General features: G+C 41.7%; 1 protein-coding gene and 2 long non-coding RNA genes across 4 annotated transcripts in view; 2 read left to right on the forward strand and 1 right to left on the reverse strand.

Annotated features, from left to right (window-relative positions):
• Positions 1-198: 198 nt before the first annotated feature.
• Positions 199-5346, forward strand: LOC112487612 (uncharacterized). Its single transcript, XR_003050874.1, has 3 exons — positions 199-2908; positions 4834-4951; positions 5207-5346. It is a non-coding gene; the product is annotated as an uncharacterized LOC112487612 (long non-coding RNA).
• snphb (syntaphilin b) overlaps positions 4186-15801 on the reverse strand; it is a 1167912-nt gene continuing 1156296 nt past the window's right edge. Inside the window, exons 2-6 of one of the 2 annotated variants that reach the window (XM_008318307.3) lie at positions 12649-12791; positions 8642-8821; positions 7348-7455; positions 6368-6517; positions 4186-6273 (exon numbers count right to left, since the gene is read on the reverse strand). In XM_008318307.3, the coding sequence (XP_008316529.1) occupies positions 4302-6273; positions 6368-6517; positions 7348-7455; positions 8642-8821; positions 12649-12698 (2460 nt within the window). In that variant the 5' untranslated portion in view covers positions 12699-12791 and the 3' untranslated portion in view covers positions 4186-4301. The remainder of the gene's footprint in view (positions 6274-6367; positions 6518-7347; positions 7456-8641; positions 8822-12648; positions 12792-15801) is intronic. The other variant, XM_008318308.3, reaches the window with a different exon arrangement.
• On the forward strand, positions 6152-15750 carry LOC112487613 (uncharacterized). The gene is made up of 6 exons (XR_003050875.1): positions 6152-6281; positions 6379-6531; positions 7496-8359; positions 11580-11714; positions 14225-14560; positions 15149-15750. It is a non-coding gene; the product is annotated as an uncharacterized LOC112487613 (long non-coding RNA).

Raw genomic sequence — 15801 nt, forward strand, 5'->3', positions numbered from 1 at the left:
CCAGGTGTTTCAGTTTCATTGTCCAACCCCTGTATATAAATATGTATGTATATACTGTATGTATGTATATGTGTGTGTGTATATATATATATGTGTATGTATATATATATACATATTTTTTTTATTTATATATATATAAATACATATATATATATATATATATATTTGTTTATTTGATATAGGTGGTGGTTTAACAGAATAACTTAAAGTTTAGTTTTAAGACCTTAAGTTAACAGGGCAAAACAAACAAATCAAATACGATAAAATATTTGAATTTCAATGTTGAAATCAAGTTTGAAAAGTTTATAAATTCTACATTAACATAAATTGTATAAATGCATATAAAAGATCATATCGATACTACACACCAGGCACTGTTGTCTAACTACCACCCTTCAGATGTACTTTATTTTTCAGTTGCTGACATTATATTTCACCTTGTGTTTTTTATCAGGTACTGAGGTTATTTATGTTGACAGTGGTGAGCTGAACATCAAAGTGCAGGAACACACAGAGACAAAGACCACACAAATCTTTCCTCCATGCTGTTTAATACAGAGGCTTCTGCTCCGTCTTTATTCGGTGTGGTGAGGGAGTAATCTGTCCTACTGTACATGTCACTATTGGCATTAAAATAGGTCATTTACAATACACTGATGTACAGTGGATACTAATGATGTCAGCTGAGCAACTAACCCTGAATGGTAGTGTGTCCAAGGACTCTATATAACCTCTCTATACATTAATAATTATAATATCATCTATAGGAGACAAACACACACACAGACAAGGGCAAAGCATAAAATGACGTCACACGTTTAGTATTGACAACCGAAAAGACATTCTCGTTAATATTGATCGTTGTGTTTGATTACATAGTCAGTTTAATTAAACAATGACAGCCTTGCGTGAGAACAGGAAGTTCAGGTGCATCATGGGGTTTATAATGGTCCAACGTTCAACATCAGTATTGTACTGAGGCTTTGTTGTTGTTTTTGGTAAAGATTGACTCTTAGTACAGATTAATGTCAAATGTTGTCTATGGATTGTTCATAGATTGTCATCATCTGAGCAGAAAACTCCTTTAACTGCATTGTGTGTGAATTAATTAGAAATATGTTTATGTTTATGAAACCCTGATACAAACAATTCTGTAGTGAATTACTGACCCCTAGTGGTTACAGAGCTCAACAAACACTGACCCTTTCGAAGCCAAGAAATACTCAAAAAAAGTGATTTTTGATAGACGTGTGGCCCACATTTGCGATACTTCGAGGCAGGTATGGGCCCCAATAGACCAATTTTGACAAGTAGCTATGTCTGTTTAAGCACAAGATGTTTAATAAAATAAGGACAGTATATAAAAATAGCTCACACAAAATTTAAATGTATTGTGAGGACAGTTCCACTGCTTCCCACGACTCACCTGAACTTTTGAACAACTTGTATCCACCCAACAGTCGGGCATGCGTGCGATCAAACCAAACAGCAGCACAAGTGTTGGTTGCAGCCCTATTTACAACACATTCAACCATTTTACATAGAGCTCCGCAAGAACATTCTGTCACTGGTTCCTTCACAGGATTTAGTGGTTTTTTGTCAAAGATGTGAGATGGCTCTGGATGAAGACTGAGCAGGTGAGGATGAAGAGGCTGAGCTGTGTATGACTGTGTGTATCTTTGTGTGTGTGTAAGGCATTGATCCGATTGTTTGGAAGATCTCATTGGCTGCTGCTTTTGTAATTTCTTTTTTTATTTCTCCAGATCAGTAATGAACGGAGGGGAACGGAGGATTTGTGAGGTTTCGGGTGGATTGTCACCTGTTTGACACACAGCGGTCAGTGTACACCAGGTATAAGAGCATATATGTTTCTGACAGACATCACTGAACCTATAATCTTCTGCAATAGAAACACACTTGTAAAAGGATTTACATTTTTTAAGCTGTCTGAAAAATCCAGACCTGCCTCTGAGGTCTTTGAGACTTTCCGTCTCCAAGACTCAAGGGGGTCAATGACTTGTGTCGCAGTTACGTTCCTACAACCCATAACGGTTTTGGCTGCCAGTGGGAACTCACATACTGTATATTGATGTCACACAGCTACGCTAACACAATGGTTACATCTTAATATAGGACATAAGCCATAATTGGGAGCCATAATGAAGGGCAAAAAAAAAAACACTAACGAAAGAAAGCAAATCTAGCACAATCAATGCGAATGTAAACAAAGCCAGCTTCAGTGTATAGTTCCGCGGGATAACATATTCTTCCTCTCCGCTTGCTAACTAGTTCCCATGCGAAATTATATTATGTGATGTTTTATGTCCTATGTCGGAATCATGGACCAATCATGGACCCCTGTACACATTTTGACTGTTATAGGCATCGGATCTTGTGTGTGTGTGTCTGTGTGTGTAATGAACGAATATTAAGAGCTCAGAGATGTTTTTGTCAGATAGTAATATTTTTTGTAAATACTGAATTATAATGGAGATGTAACATCTATCTTACTGAAATGTGTTAGTTGTTATCTGTAATATCTATTTACGTCAGATTTGGCCAAATACACAAAAAGCAACAGGACATTTTCTCAGACTTCAGAGGAGCCACACTCACAGAGGGATATCCACGAGACATCAATGTCATTGCTTCAAACGGGTAAAGTTAATAATAGTGCAAAGATGTCAAACAAATATGAAAATAAAGAGGAAAAAACCCAGAAACAGTTAAAGTAACACACAGTTCACCTGGTGTCTGATTCTTTTTGCAGGGTTTCATCGTCAAGTTTTTTTCCCATCCTCAATCATCTCAAGAGTCTTCGTCACTTCGTCTTACATTTGACATGGAGGAGAGGTGGTTAGGGCTGTGGCCTCACAGCTTGAAGGTCTGCAGCTTTAATCCCAGCCCGGTGAGTGTATGTGTAGTTTTATCTACATGTAGTTTCACAAACAGACACAAGGTGGTGCTCCAACACATGCACTTTTCTCTGAGCAGACAACGACAACCGTGTACTCTAATTTGATTATTGCTTTAAACAATTTCCCACTCGTAATTTCTGAGACTACACACATTTGTAGAAACCAGCATCGGAAAATTGACCTGGCCCAGTTTTGATACACAACATATTAAGCTGGACCGACATTTACACGACTAACACATCTTTAGCAGCCCACACTCATTCAAACGTGGACTCTTAAGGAATCTATGTAGGGAATTACAGTTAGGTTTACCAGTTGAAGTAATCTAGATAAAGCCAACCTTAAACTTAAGCAGCTTCTTTCAGAAACCTTACAATTCCAACCTCCACAAAGATGATGCATAAACAAGTGGAAGTTCAGTTTTCATCTCAAAATTCTCACAAATGCACACAGAGAAAACCCCCCGATCCCAAACATGATCCAGACCCTGATACCTTACCGGGTTTCATGTAACACGAACAGTCTACTGTATGTCTGGAGTTGGTATAAAACGAAAGAAACCGATCCGTCTGCAGTGACTTACTGTTGCAGAGCGGACTCGAAGTAGACACGACTAGAGCGACAGCGAAGATACACCGCAGGAGCTTTAAAGTCAGCAGAGATATACAGCAGAGTTCACAGAGGGAACACAACTCACATCATTCGCACCCACGTCTACAGGCGTCACACTGCCAGTATCTACAAACAGCTGTTTGATTGTTTCAACACTTCCCCGCTAAGTCCTACTATAGAGTGGTATCAAAGTGTGTTCTGTTATTTTAGATATACGTTTCAAGCCCAGCAAAGGTCCAATATGACTCAAGATACGTGGTAAAATGATCGACAAGACTAAAAAAAAAAAAGTAACCCCAAAAAACACACTCTCTGTGTTTCCACTATCCTTCTATCTCCTTAGTCTTTGTCTAGTTGAACTACTCTCTTATCACTGTGATCATTTTAACACCAGTCAAGACTAGAAGCTTCCACAGCTCGCTGAAGTGTTAACATTTTCCCTGCACATTTTAAAGAAAACACACGGCATCAACCACTTCAAGCGCAGATTATTCGTGTTTGTCAGCACATTCGCTTTCATTTCATTCAGCTTTTTTGCACAAGTCACAAGGAGTTAGCATTTTTGTTAGCAACAGCAGCAGGTGGGAGTGATAATGAACAGGACTGCAGATACAACAGGGTGCAGGTCAGAGGTCTTAGTCGTCAATGCACGTCATTTTTTTTTTTATGGCTCTTTCAACTTCGATACTTCGTCGCAATCTTCTACTCTCAGAAATATCTGAGCGATAGCTAACCGTAAAGGACCAAAGAGGTGCTCGATAGAACTACATGTCATATCTGTGATCCGCCCATGTCCCCCCCGCCTGCGGGGTAATGCCTGAGCCCACCTCCCCTTCGTAGTGAGTGCAGTGCCACAGTGCAGCAGCCTCGCAGCAGAGATCCTATATGGTACATGGGCTGCCTGTCACGGACCGGGCCGCGGCACAGCCAAGCCACCGTCGGCACCACCGGGATGGCCACTGCGAGCAGATCAATTAAGAAGTGGCGACTCCAGTAGCTTTTCTGAATGGCTGAAGCATCAGGTGATGCCACATCTGCTATGGCGCCCCCTGCTGTGCTGTGCTGCTCTTGAGTTTCCTCATCGTCCTTGTCGGGCACCTCCACTACAGTCAAGCCAGCAATTTTCTGAAGAGATGGAGATCTCAGTGGCTGTGAGGTGTGGGGCAGCTCTAGACCCAGTGATAATCCTTCCTGACTTGGACTTGGTGGCCCCGCCTCATCCTTTGGCGATCCTTCTAATGGACCATCTTCTTCTACGCTGACATTTCTTGGTGTAATTCCATTCCTCTTGGTTTCTCCACAGCAACTTCCAAATTTAAGATCCCCTTGGATCCCTGCTGAAGTCTCTGTAAAGTCACAGGGTTTTACTGGTGGTGAGTCCTCGACTGCCCCCTGACTGTCCGCCTCATCAAAGACCCCGGGTGAGTCCTGGTCCTGCCTCTGCTCTTCTTCGTTCTCCACATCAATCACCGTCACTTCTTTTTGCTGCTCTGTGACCTTCTCTTCTGTTTCTCTCTTTTCCACATCCTGTTTTTCACTTTCCTCAACTTCTCCCTCTCTGCAAAAACGAGGGGAGCAGGCCATAGTAGCGGACCGCTGTAATGGAGGGACCACTGGTGTTTTGGACACTGGGATCGGCTCCGTTGCCGTACTCATTACTGTCGCTGTTGTTACAGATGTTGTGGTGGTGATGGAGTCCAGGTCCTCCTCTCCCTCATCAGAGAGCCAGGTGGAGGTAGGACTGCAGGCCTGGGAGCGAAACGTGCGTTGTTCTGCAATGGTGTCCAGATCCGAAGGATAACCTGCTGTCGCGGGGATTGGGCAGCTTTCAGTCTGGATACCTGTCTCACGCAGTGGATGCAGGTACAGGTGGTGGTGGGAAAGGCAGGGGTGGCTCATACAGCTGACTCCACCAAGGCCACAGCGGAACGGCACCATCCGCTCGCCAGTGCACAGCTTCTCGTAGGTGGCCGAGTGCGGCATAGCGTGAGAGACGGAATGAGACAGATTGTGAGGAAAAGAACGAGGTAAAGTATGGGAGAAGGTGTGGGGCAGGGTGTTGGGCATAGAGGTGGGCAGAGAGTGGGGTAAAGACTGAGCGAAGGTCTGTGTGTATGAGTTGAGTAAAGATGCCGTTTCCTCCGACAGGTAGGCAGCCTCTAACAACAGGTCAGCCCGACTCGGAACGCTGCTGTCCCCACAGCACACAAAACCACTGTCCTGGGTGCCGTCTCCTGACAGACCGGGAAAGTCGTTCTGGTCTGCCAACGCCTGATCAGTAAGTTTAGTATAGGTGGAGCTTCTGGTCAGAGAACGGGCAGGAGAACCATCACAGGAACAAGACCCCCTCCCACCTACTGCTGGTTTGGGTATTGCTCCAGGACTCTCCCCTGACACTGACGCTGGTGCCGAACCCCCAACACGGGTTCGAAATCCTTGGCCCATGGCTTCTCCCTCTTTGGCTAATCCAGCCTGGGCTATCTCCATGCTCAGCAAAAGGTTCTCTAGCTTGTGGTTCTGCATGTTGATGTCCTGGAAGTACTTCTGGACTCCCACGTCTCCATTCAGTCCACCTGCATCACTGAGCCTGGAGCGGACAGTGTCCACGGCCTGTTTGAGCTGCTGGATCTCCTGTCGTGCCTCCTTCAGGGCCAGCTGAGCCTCCACACGGTGACATTCTTCCTCCACCCAGTCCTCCTGCATCCTGTACAGTCGTCCTCTCAGCTCGTCGATCTCTGTGTCCCTGAAACGGTGAGAGTAGAGACGAGGATTACACTGCTGGACGTGGGTTTTCTGTCCAACTCCAAGTGTCTTCTACATCAGTCTTTGTGTCTTACCTGTCTTGTAGTGTGGTAATGGTTTCTTTGAGCTTGGCCCGCAAGTGTCTGATACACACCTCCTTCTGCTGCAGAGGAGTGAGATACTGCTCTGGTGGAGGGGGTCGAATACCATGGTTGTCTGTACATGATGTGTACTTTTGGTTGCGCCTAGGACACAAAAGGTAAGCAGTTACAAAAAGTACAGTGATGTTCGTCACTTTTACCTTACAAATTACAATTACAAATAAAATTTTAATTGAAGTTTAACAGTAAATACTGACTAAGTCAGCAAGAAATGTCAAGAGATATTTTTTGACATTTTGAATATTGATGTGGAATCTTTTAATGTTGTGACCATGTAACTTGAGTAACTATATTTTGGTATACAATTTTTTTCTATTTTTTTATTTCATCTTCATTTCCTAACAGTATTTTATTTATATATTATTTTACATATATATTATTTATTTAGTATTTTATTCTAGAGGTTTTAAAATTCCTCTATAATGCTGTTTTTATTTATTTGTGACCTTTTTTTCACAACATTTCAATATTATACATTATATAATATACATTATATAATTAGTCTAACAGAAAGGTAAATACAGATAAAAAAAATTATGATTTTGATTTCTTTCCATAATTTAACCACCCCACTTGGAACCACTGTTGATACACAGAAATACTATTATTTTAATTAGCCATCAAGCTAATGGCCTCTCAAGTCTGACAGTAGACAAGGACAACTGTAAAAGCCTGTACAGGGCAAATCAATTTGACCCCACACAGTTGTAATGGGTACAGCAGCAGATGCTGTAAATGCTGAGGTTTTAGACTGTAAGTCTCTGAGCTGCTGCCCACATCCTGTTCACTGACTTAGCTAATCAGCTGAAACTGAAACTGCAGTTCAGTCTGATTGTCAGGTTGATTTCATTTCAGGGGGTGAGGCAAAAGTTCCTGTTCATCTAGTCATGCGTTAGACTCTGCTGGGAACTCACCCTTTAGTGGGGCTGCAGTCGCTGCCTTTACAAGAGCCCGAGTTGTTGCTGCTGCTCAGGGAGGCGTTGCCATGGGGATCTCTACAACTGGGCGTGGCCGGAGTCCGCCTGGTCAAATTAAGAGGAGACATGTCATTGTGTTTTCTAGACAACAGAACAGACCCCATGCTGGAGCCACTGCAGTGACATGAATCTGTGATCCACGGAGGAAAACCACTGTGATGCTGTTCAGAAGAGCAAGGAAAAGAGAGAAGTTCAAAGCAGATACACAAACATGCAGGCACAACACAGAACTGCCCCAGTACACAAAGAGGTTTTCACACATCCAGACATCAAAGACACTTTCGTCCGTGGCAGGAAGAGAACACACGTTTAGTTGTGCACAGATGGTGACGGTGCAGTTTTTTTGAGGATGGTAATGTGCTGTGGAAAAGATGTAAAAACCAAACCAAATGCTGAAAGTGACCCAAAAAAACATCAATTAGGAGACGGAAGTATATGAACCACAGGAGAGTGTGTCAAATAAAAATGACAGTGGACAGATAATAACTATCCAAATCACAACTATGGATGAGACAATACAAAAGTAAAAAAATAAAAAATCAAAACCAGCTACAATGAATTCATGCTCTAGTTGCCATTTAGTTCACTGACACACGATAACACCCATAAGGACAGAGACTGCGTTGTTTACAACATTGCTTTTTTTCACCAACATATATTTAAGCCACTTTAATGTGATGCTTTCAGTTAGAAAATCAAATGTATTCAGATGCTGACAGTGATGTCTTTTTTTACTTTGTCCTTACCAGAGAGCAGTCTAAGTTTTATTCTGTATTGTTTAACTGTTAACTGTTTTTTTAAAGTTACTTATGGATCCCACAATGGAGAAATTTACAGTGTTGACAGCAGATTTGCTGCAACAGGCTGCGACGTGGGAGGCGCCACACACAAGACCATCTGCGTAAGGCAGGCATGATAACCACTCCACTAAGGAACCAGAGCTTTTAAGGTAAAATATTCCACCTTTGACTGTTTGATGTCACATTAGCAAATATGGCTTTGTCAAAAGGCACTCAACATAGCATCACTGTTTTCTTTTACTGATTGGCCAAGAGGTGATCTGAGCTACATTGCATATAGAGCAGCCTCTCCCCCTGTTTTTTTAGGCCTTAATTTACATATTTTACCATGTCACTAATAATCACATCTATCACATATCCCCATGCCTATTCACCACAGTGTGTCATTCACATGCTACAGAAGATTAACACCGAGTGACTCAGAAACAGACCGAGTACGAGTGTTGGACGGAGAGTTTGTGGAGCGGTTATGGCGGTCCGGCGATTTGGTGGACACATATCCTTTAGTTGGAGACTTGGTTGTTGAATAGCCTTTGGTGGGGCGCATTGAGACCATGTAGCCCGCCTCCATGGGAACGTAGTCTAACTCTATAAACCTGCAGTAGTCAAACCTGCCCAGGAACACACAACACGGTGTTTAATCACAGAGCGAAGCAGAAAAGCGCATGTTAATAATAAAAAAAAGCTTATGCATGTGACAGTAAAGTATACAGTGGGGTGAGACAAAGCTGCCCTGCACCTAGCACAAGTCTGAGCTTCTGGATTAGAACTTTTACTTTAAGGAATTTGCACATACAGCACAGAAATATTCAAAGCTAACTAACATTCAGAAATAACATTTCCAACAAAGAACTAATGTTCCGAGACCCTGATTGAAGGAAGTGGCCACAACATGTCCAATAATAAACAACAGCAGTACCAGCCAAATTGTTACTGAGTTCAAAACAATTAATAAAGACAAACATGATCATTCTACAGAGAAGTTTCTATTCTAAGAAATATCACAGAGGACTTGTAGTAGACAACTCCACAGGCACTTTCTGCAGAAACACGGTTATTTTAACTGACAAGATCACTTTACAAATAGCCCTCTTGTAGCAGCACTGCTCCCTGTTATTTTCTGCACCACCATCACCACACCTCCAAGCCTCTGGAGGTTTAAGATTTCTCGTCTGCACCCGTCAAATCTCACCCACACAGCTACCTGATATTTCAGATGTTGAGTTAAACTGCTATTCACCTGCTCACCATTGCCTCGGCTAAAACTGAACACCTGCTAAACGATTCTTTTTTAATTGAGCACCGCCAAAACCGCAGTGTCAACAACTTAGATCAACTCAAGTCAGCACCGGTGAGGGCCAATTAAAGTCTAACAGAAAACGACAATTAATGAAACAAGATAATTAATCAAAATCTCGAATGAATCTGCAGCAGAAATGTGTAGAGCATCACAGTGCAGTTACTTCAGTGTCAGTCAGAGCAGGGAGGGTGATCTGTGATGGGCAACTGCTGTCAACACTGTCACTGTTACTGACAAACATTACAGTCCTTGATGTTATCATCGTAATGCCGAAAATAAAGTAATGCAACACCAGCTTAAAAATTCCCAGGTTATGTACGTATTTCATTGGAAAAAACCTACTGATAACATATAAATTTAAATTGGTATAAAAATATTCTATGACCTGCTGCAATCAATGACTCGTTGCCTCATCACTGTCTTACAGAGGGATAGGAACCAAGCAGAGTCAAGCATAACAGCCATGGATGATTAGCTCATTAGGAAAAACAAATTAAATCTGAAAATGTTAGCATTGTAGCAAAGAGCTAGCATGTGGGGGTTGCTGTTTTTTTAGCCACGCTGCACTGCAGCAAACATTTTCACACACTTCTTTTGGGCAATATTTCATAAGTTTCTTTATTGCACTCTAAGCTGCTCTTTGAAACCTGACATTAAGCCAAAACTGTAAAAAATATTTAGAGACAAGGACAGGAAGCTAAAAGCCTGATCGTCAATGTGGGGTCCAGCCTTCTGCTGGTATATGACCTAGCGCTTAGGGTTCCAAATACTTTTATTTGGCACATTCTTTTCCTTTAAACTATTCCCAGATACAGATGTACCAGTGCCAGTTACAAGCTAAATCTGGGGTGGGCAAACCTTATGAGGTTTCCAACAATCCAAATGATCACTATACTGACTCTAGAAGTTAGAACTGCTGGAAGTGCTAAAAAAAAGTAACAGTAGGTGGCTGGGGATTTGTAAAGCAGAGCTTAGCACCATCTAGTGGAAACAATTTAAGTTATAACTCCGATGAAGGAAGAAGACAAATTCAAATCACTCAAATTTTCAAATCTTTACCATAAGATGGACATATTGGTTTCAGATTAGAAAGTTCAGCGGGCCGTACCCAGCCTACAGGGTGTAGTTTGCCCATGTCTGTGCTAAGGGAATGGTTGTACAGTAGGGTCCATATCTTTGCTGCATCAGCAGGCGTTTGCATCCAAAGACACATAACCAGATTAGGACTCTGTTTTGACCACCGGTCTGCTTCCATTTTGTTATTTTGACATCAGGAACACTGCAGTAACAATTCTCTAGACTTTGCAGGAAGACAAAAGCTGGCGTTCAGCCACTGCTGACTCGCCCTGAGAAGGAATTGCTTTGTTGTAGTAGAAGTTTAAAGCTGCTGCAAAAAAAGAACGAAAGAAGTTGACTTTGATCGAGCAGTATGCAGAGAATTAGCAGTGCTGTTTCTGGCAAACAAATAGTTGCCACAAACGATTTTATCCTGCATAAGAAAAAACCTAAAACCAAGACCAAATGAATACCGACAGAGTCAGTATAGACTTTGTGTGCTCCCATTGGCCGTGTTTTAGTGGCTACATTGCATGCTGGAGCACCAGCTACAGCTACAGAGCATGCTGTCGGAGACTAGCAACATCAAGTGTGTCTCACGCAGGAGGTGCTGGCACTGGAATTGCCACGGGCACCGGAGCCACAGGTTCGATCGTCCCCGACCCGGAGGCCGGCTTGGGCACCGGCACGGGTGAGGACGCCAGTATTTGTTGTAGGCGGCGTTTGGGCTGCAACACCTTGAGAGGGTTGAATCTGAAGAAGAGAGATGAGAGAGAAAAAAGATAGGCAGAAGAGCCACAGAGTGGGACACCCATAGAGGCACTACTCACCGAGGAAATAAACTCAACATATTTAAGAGATTAACCCAGGCCAGTTACTAACTTCTGTACTCATTAAGACATTTCCAGGTCTGCCACCTCCTGCACTGCCTTCTGTTAAAACTCATCAACCTTCTTGCTCTTGCATCTTTCCACCAGCCTAAAACACATCTAGATTCTGTTTTGTTTCCCCAGTTGAAGACCTCCAGCTTCCCAGGTCTCTTTTCCAGCCTTCAATTCTTCTTCTATCCGAAAACCACAATGTCACCTCAGAACATCATCATCCATGGAACCACATGCCTGACCTCATCTGTCAGACATACATGGGCTGTAAGTATCTACAACCCTGCCTTGAACCCATCTGTCTCACTGACTGCGCATCTCTCTTTGTTAAACCATTTTTACATCAAGTCAAACTCAACTTAGCCACAGCTTTACATCTCCTGTGGCTCATCAACTGCATGCCTCATACATACACAACTTCCTGAAAAACAAAAAAACACGAAACACTTCTGCTTCCCCTGTTTGAGCAGAAAAACAGCTGCATTTATATTTCTATGACAATAAAGTAGTTAGAAATCATTAAACATCAATTTATCATGGGTAGATTTGGCCAGTTGCAGTACAGTGAGTTATGGTGCTGTTTGGGTCAACCGTCATCATCAACGGACACTAACACTACACTTATCTTGGTGTACTGATTAAATGCGTTTAGCTGTATTACAAATATAAGTTAATTCTCACTACGATACACTATAGAATTATATTTACATTGTATTTTTTTTGTAATTGCTCATGATCTACCAGCACTCTTTTGCGATCTACTGGTAGAGCCCGGTCTACTTCCTGGGCACCCCTGACGTAGCTAGTGTTGTTGGAACACTGACTTCACTCAGGGCTCGCACTAATGTCTGAGTCTAAATGGTTTTAATGGACAGTGGAAAAGTCATCACTGCTCCAAATCGACCCATTGCAAAACTCTCTACTGTTCATTTGTGTGAGTTAGCACATGTCCAGTAAACAGGCAGGGGAAGTACAGAAGCTGTAGGAGAAAACACATCAATATAAAGTCAATAAAGTGTGATCAGGTTGCAATCAATAGTCTATTTTTAAAACATCTTCCCCGTAAATATCGCAACATTGTAAACAATAGGATAGAAGGCAAAACACAGATTGTTGACACTCTCTGGACCTGTCAGGATGTGTCAGGTCAGAAAACGGCATTTTCTTTGGTTAAAAATTAAATTTCAGTTAGACCACCTACCGACGAGAGCCCGATGTAGTCCTTCGATTGGCCGGAGCAGGAGCAGACATGTGGCAAGACGGTCTCAGGCACAGCCTCGAGAGTTTCCTCCTCCGTAGTCACTGTCCCTCTCTGTCTCTTGATGACAGGCCACAGCCTAAAGCCTTCAGACAAAACAGGGGACAAAAAGAACAGCTTCATTAAAACCCCTGTCGTAGTTTCAGCAATTACATATTCATCTAATCTTAATAATAAACAAGTATATCATATACATTTACAATAAATATCTCAAACAGGAAAAACTTTGATTTCGAAAAACACGTCTCAGCCATGTACAACATTTGTTGACTTGTATTTTTACGCGACAAGCATCATGCGTTTCTCCTGCACCCTCTGTCGCAAAGAAAAAAAAAAAGACCTGACAGCAGAGACCGTCATACTGGATTAGGCCTGTTACATCATAGCATCCAGCAGCTTCTGAGCTGACAGGAGAGAAACACACTGCAGAACTGGCAGAGAGAATGTGTGTGTGTGTGTGTGTACGATGACGATGTGTATTAAGAAGAAGGAAGCCAATAAGATCAGAGAGATGAGGGAGGAGGAGACAGCAGCACGTGTATAGGTGGAGATGTGAGGAAGGAAGTCTCAGTATAGAGGAGGGTCCTCTGGACACAGCGCTACGGACATAATTATTTATGAACGAACACACGTGCAAATGTGCACCAGCCTGTCCTCTGCAGAGGAGACGCTGCGCCTTCTCTTGTGAAAGGCACTCCGTCCCTCACTGTTCCTACGGTGTTTGCACATTTTTGTCTTTAGGGATTGTCAAATGTTCTGTTACTTAATTGAGTTGGTTCGTGCACTTAAAAGGTTAAAAAAAATCTACTGCAGGGCTAAAAAAAATCCAAACATTTGCAAACAATTCCCCACAAATAGCTAACATCAAAATGTATGAAAACAGTCTATAAGAACAGTCTACAACAGTCTACAAGAATGCAATAAAAACTGACAAAAGAAAATCGCCTGCCCGATATTATCGGCCTGATATTAGCATCTTATGTAATATCTATAGGAATCTTTAACGGTTTTTCCACCGATAATGAAAACCTGATAACGCAATGCCTGGGTTTCGACAAATGATGTGTGCCCTAAAAATAGTTTTGGAGATAAACAACTGTAAATTAAAGTGAAAGTCATTAGATGGCAGCACTGCAGCTCATTTAATTAATCTCATACTCATACAGTGTTTGTACAGATAAATAAATAAATATTACGAGGCCTATATCGGTTGATATCGGAATCTGAAATTAAGTGTATGGACAATATCGGATATCGGCAAAAAGTTAATATCGGATGTCCCTAATATATATATATATAAATATAAAATCAACAATAGTAATCTAACCCAACAACAACAATAATCTAACCTAAAAATCCAAGCTATCCACTTATATAATCCACTGTATATATATACCAATACTAGTTACTAATATCCACTAACATCCACTGTTTAGGGTTTTCCCTATTCTTTGATATTGTGCTGCCACTCTTGTTTGTATTGTGATGATTCTACTCCTGTGTTATTCTTGTTGTACAGGTGCTGTAATGCTGCTGGAGCCTTCATTTCCTGAAGGGAACTCCCAAAGGAGAAATAAAGTTATATCTATCCATCTATCCATCTATCCATCTATCCACTAAATTGCAAAACATAGTTATGACAAAACAATGTTGATTTCATATTGTAAAAGAACTCTGATTGAAAAATCATAATCACAATCAATATGGAAGTCATGCTTATTTAATCTGATTATTCATTGACTTTGAAAACACATTGTATTTTTTCCACTGCCTATTCACAGGTCAAAAATCGATGAAATAGGACCAGGACGATCTGCTGATGTACCAAACTTAAACACACCGTCCCAACGTGGAGGTGAGTGTTAAGGTAGAACAGCGTGCTCTTTTAAGCCTCTGTGTTAACTTTATACTGTATATGGGACTGTTCCGTATTTAAAAAGAAAATATGACACCGAAGCACCACAGCTTTGTACTTGTCTTATGAGTCACTGCTGCTGAACATGCCAACTCTGTCTTAACTGAGCTAACAGACGTCAAGCTTAAAACAGCTTAAAACATTTTCCAGCATTGGCAGCAGCAGCAGAGGTGACTCAGGCTGACAGAGATGCTGTTACTACTGCTGCTAACCTATATAAACACACAGCATGCATTTAAGTTCCCTCACCAAGATAAACATAAATATATATGGACAGTCTCATGTATCCTGGGCCAAGAGGATACTGTGGCTGAAACCTTTTGAGCAGATATATATCAGTTACTCTGCCTATTGTAAAGCGCCACCACAATGTCTTGAGTCCTAGTGGACAGTGTGCTGCTGCACAGTAACATAAAGAGTGACAGCACTAACCTCTGAAGCACACGCATTAGTGTGACGCAGAGTACAGGCTGCTGTTGAGAACGTACTCACAGATTCATCACCTCCATCTTCTGTCCACCTACACAGGCACAGATATCAATGACCTTGTCCACATTGTCACCACGTGCACAGTTCAGGCTGATCCTGCAGAGTCACCGTCATGCTGCAGTAGATGCAGAGCACCTCAGATCCAGCAGAGCACAGCTATGCCAACAGTCAACAACAACAACAACAACATACAGAGAGTGAAAGGAAAAAGTGGAAGGGAAACTACAAGGAAGCGCATTCTACAGAAAGGCTGTTGGACCTACGTACAGTAAATGATACTTCAGAGTATTCCAGGTAAGTCGTTTCTCGAGGTTCCACTGTATACTAATTATTTCTGGAAATTATTTCTCAGAAAATAAAAATCTGAATGAAAATGCACTAATTTGCTTTCAGATTAAGCAATTAAGCATTAAGCACATTAAACATTAAGCACATTACGCAATGTGCTTATGTATCATTAAAATTCATGAAATTTTATTTTGGAAGCTCAACCTTTGATCCACAGCAACAAAATATATAAATATATAAATGGACATGCTAATAGATGTTTTGTAACGACTAAAAAATGTGTATTTAAATGTATATGTTTATTAATAATAAAATAAATAAAGGAAAAGTGTCAATGACTCAAGTTCTTTAATTATTGCCCCCAAACTACTTCCAAATACCATGCCATGGCATGTTTTGGGTGA

The sequence above is a fragment of the Cynoglossus semilaevis genome, chromosome 10, assembly GCF_000523025.1.
Source record: "Cynoglossus semilaevis isolate Cse_v1.0 chromosome 10, Cse_v1.0, whole genome shotgun sequence".
Taxonomy (NCBI): Eukaryota; Metazoa; Chordata; class Actinopteri; order Pleuronectiformes; family Cynoglossidae; genus Cynoglossus; species Cynoglossus semilaevis.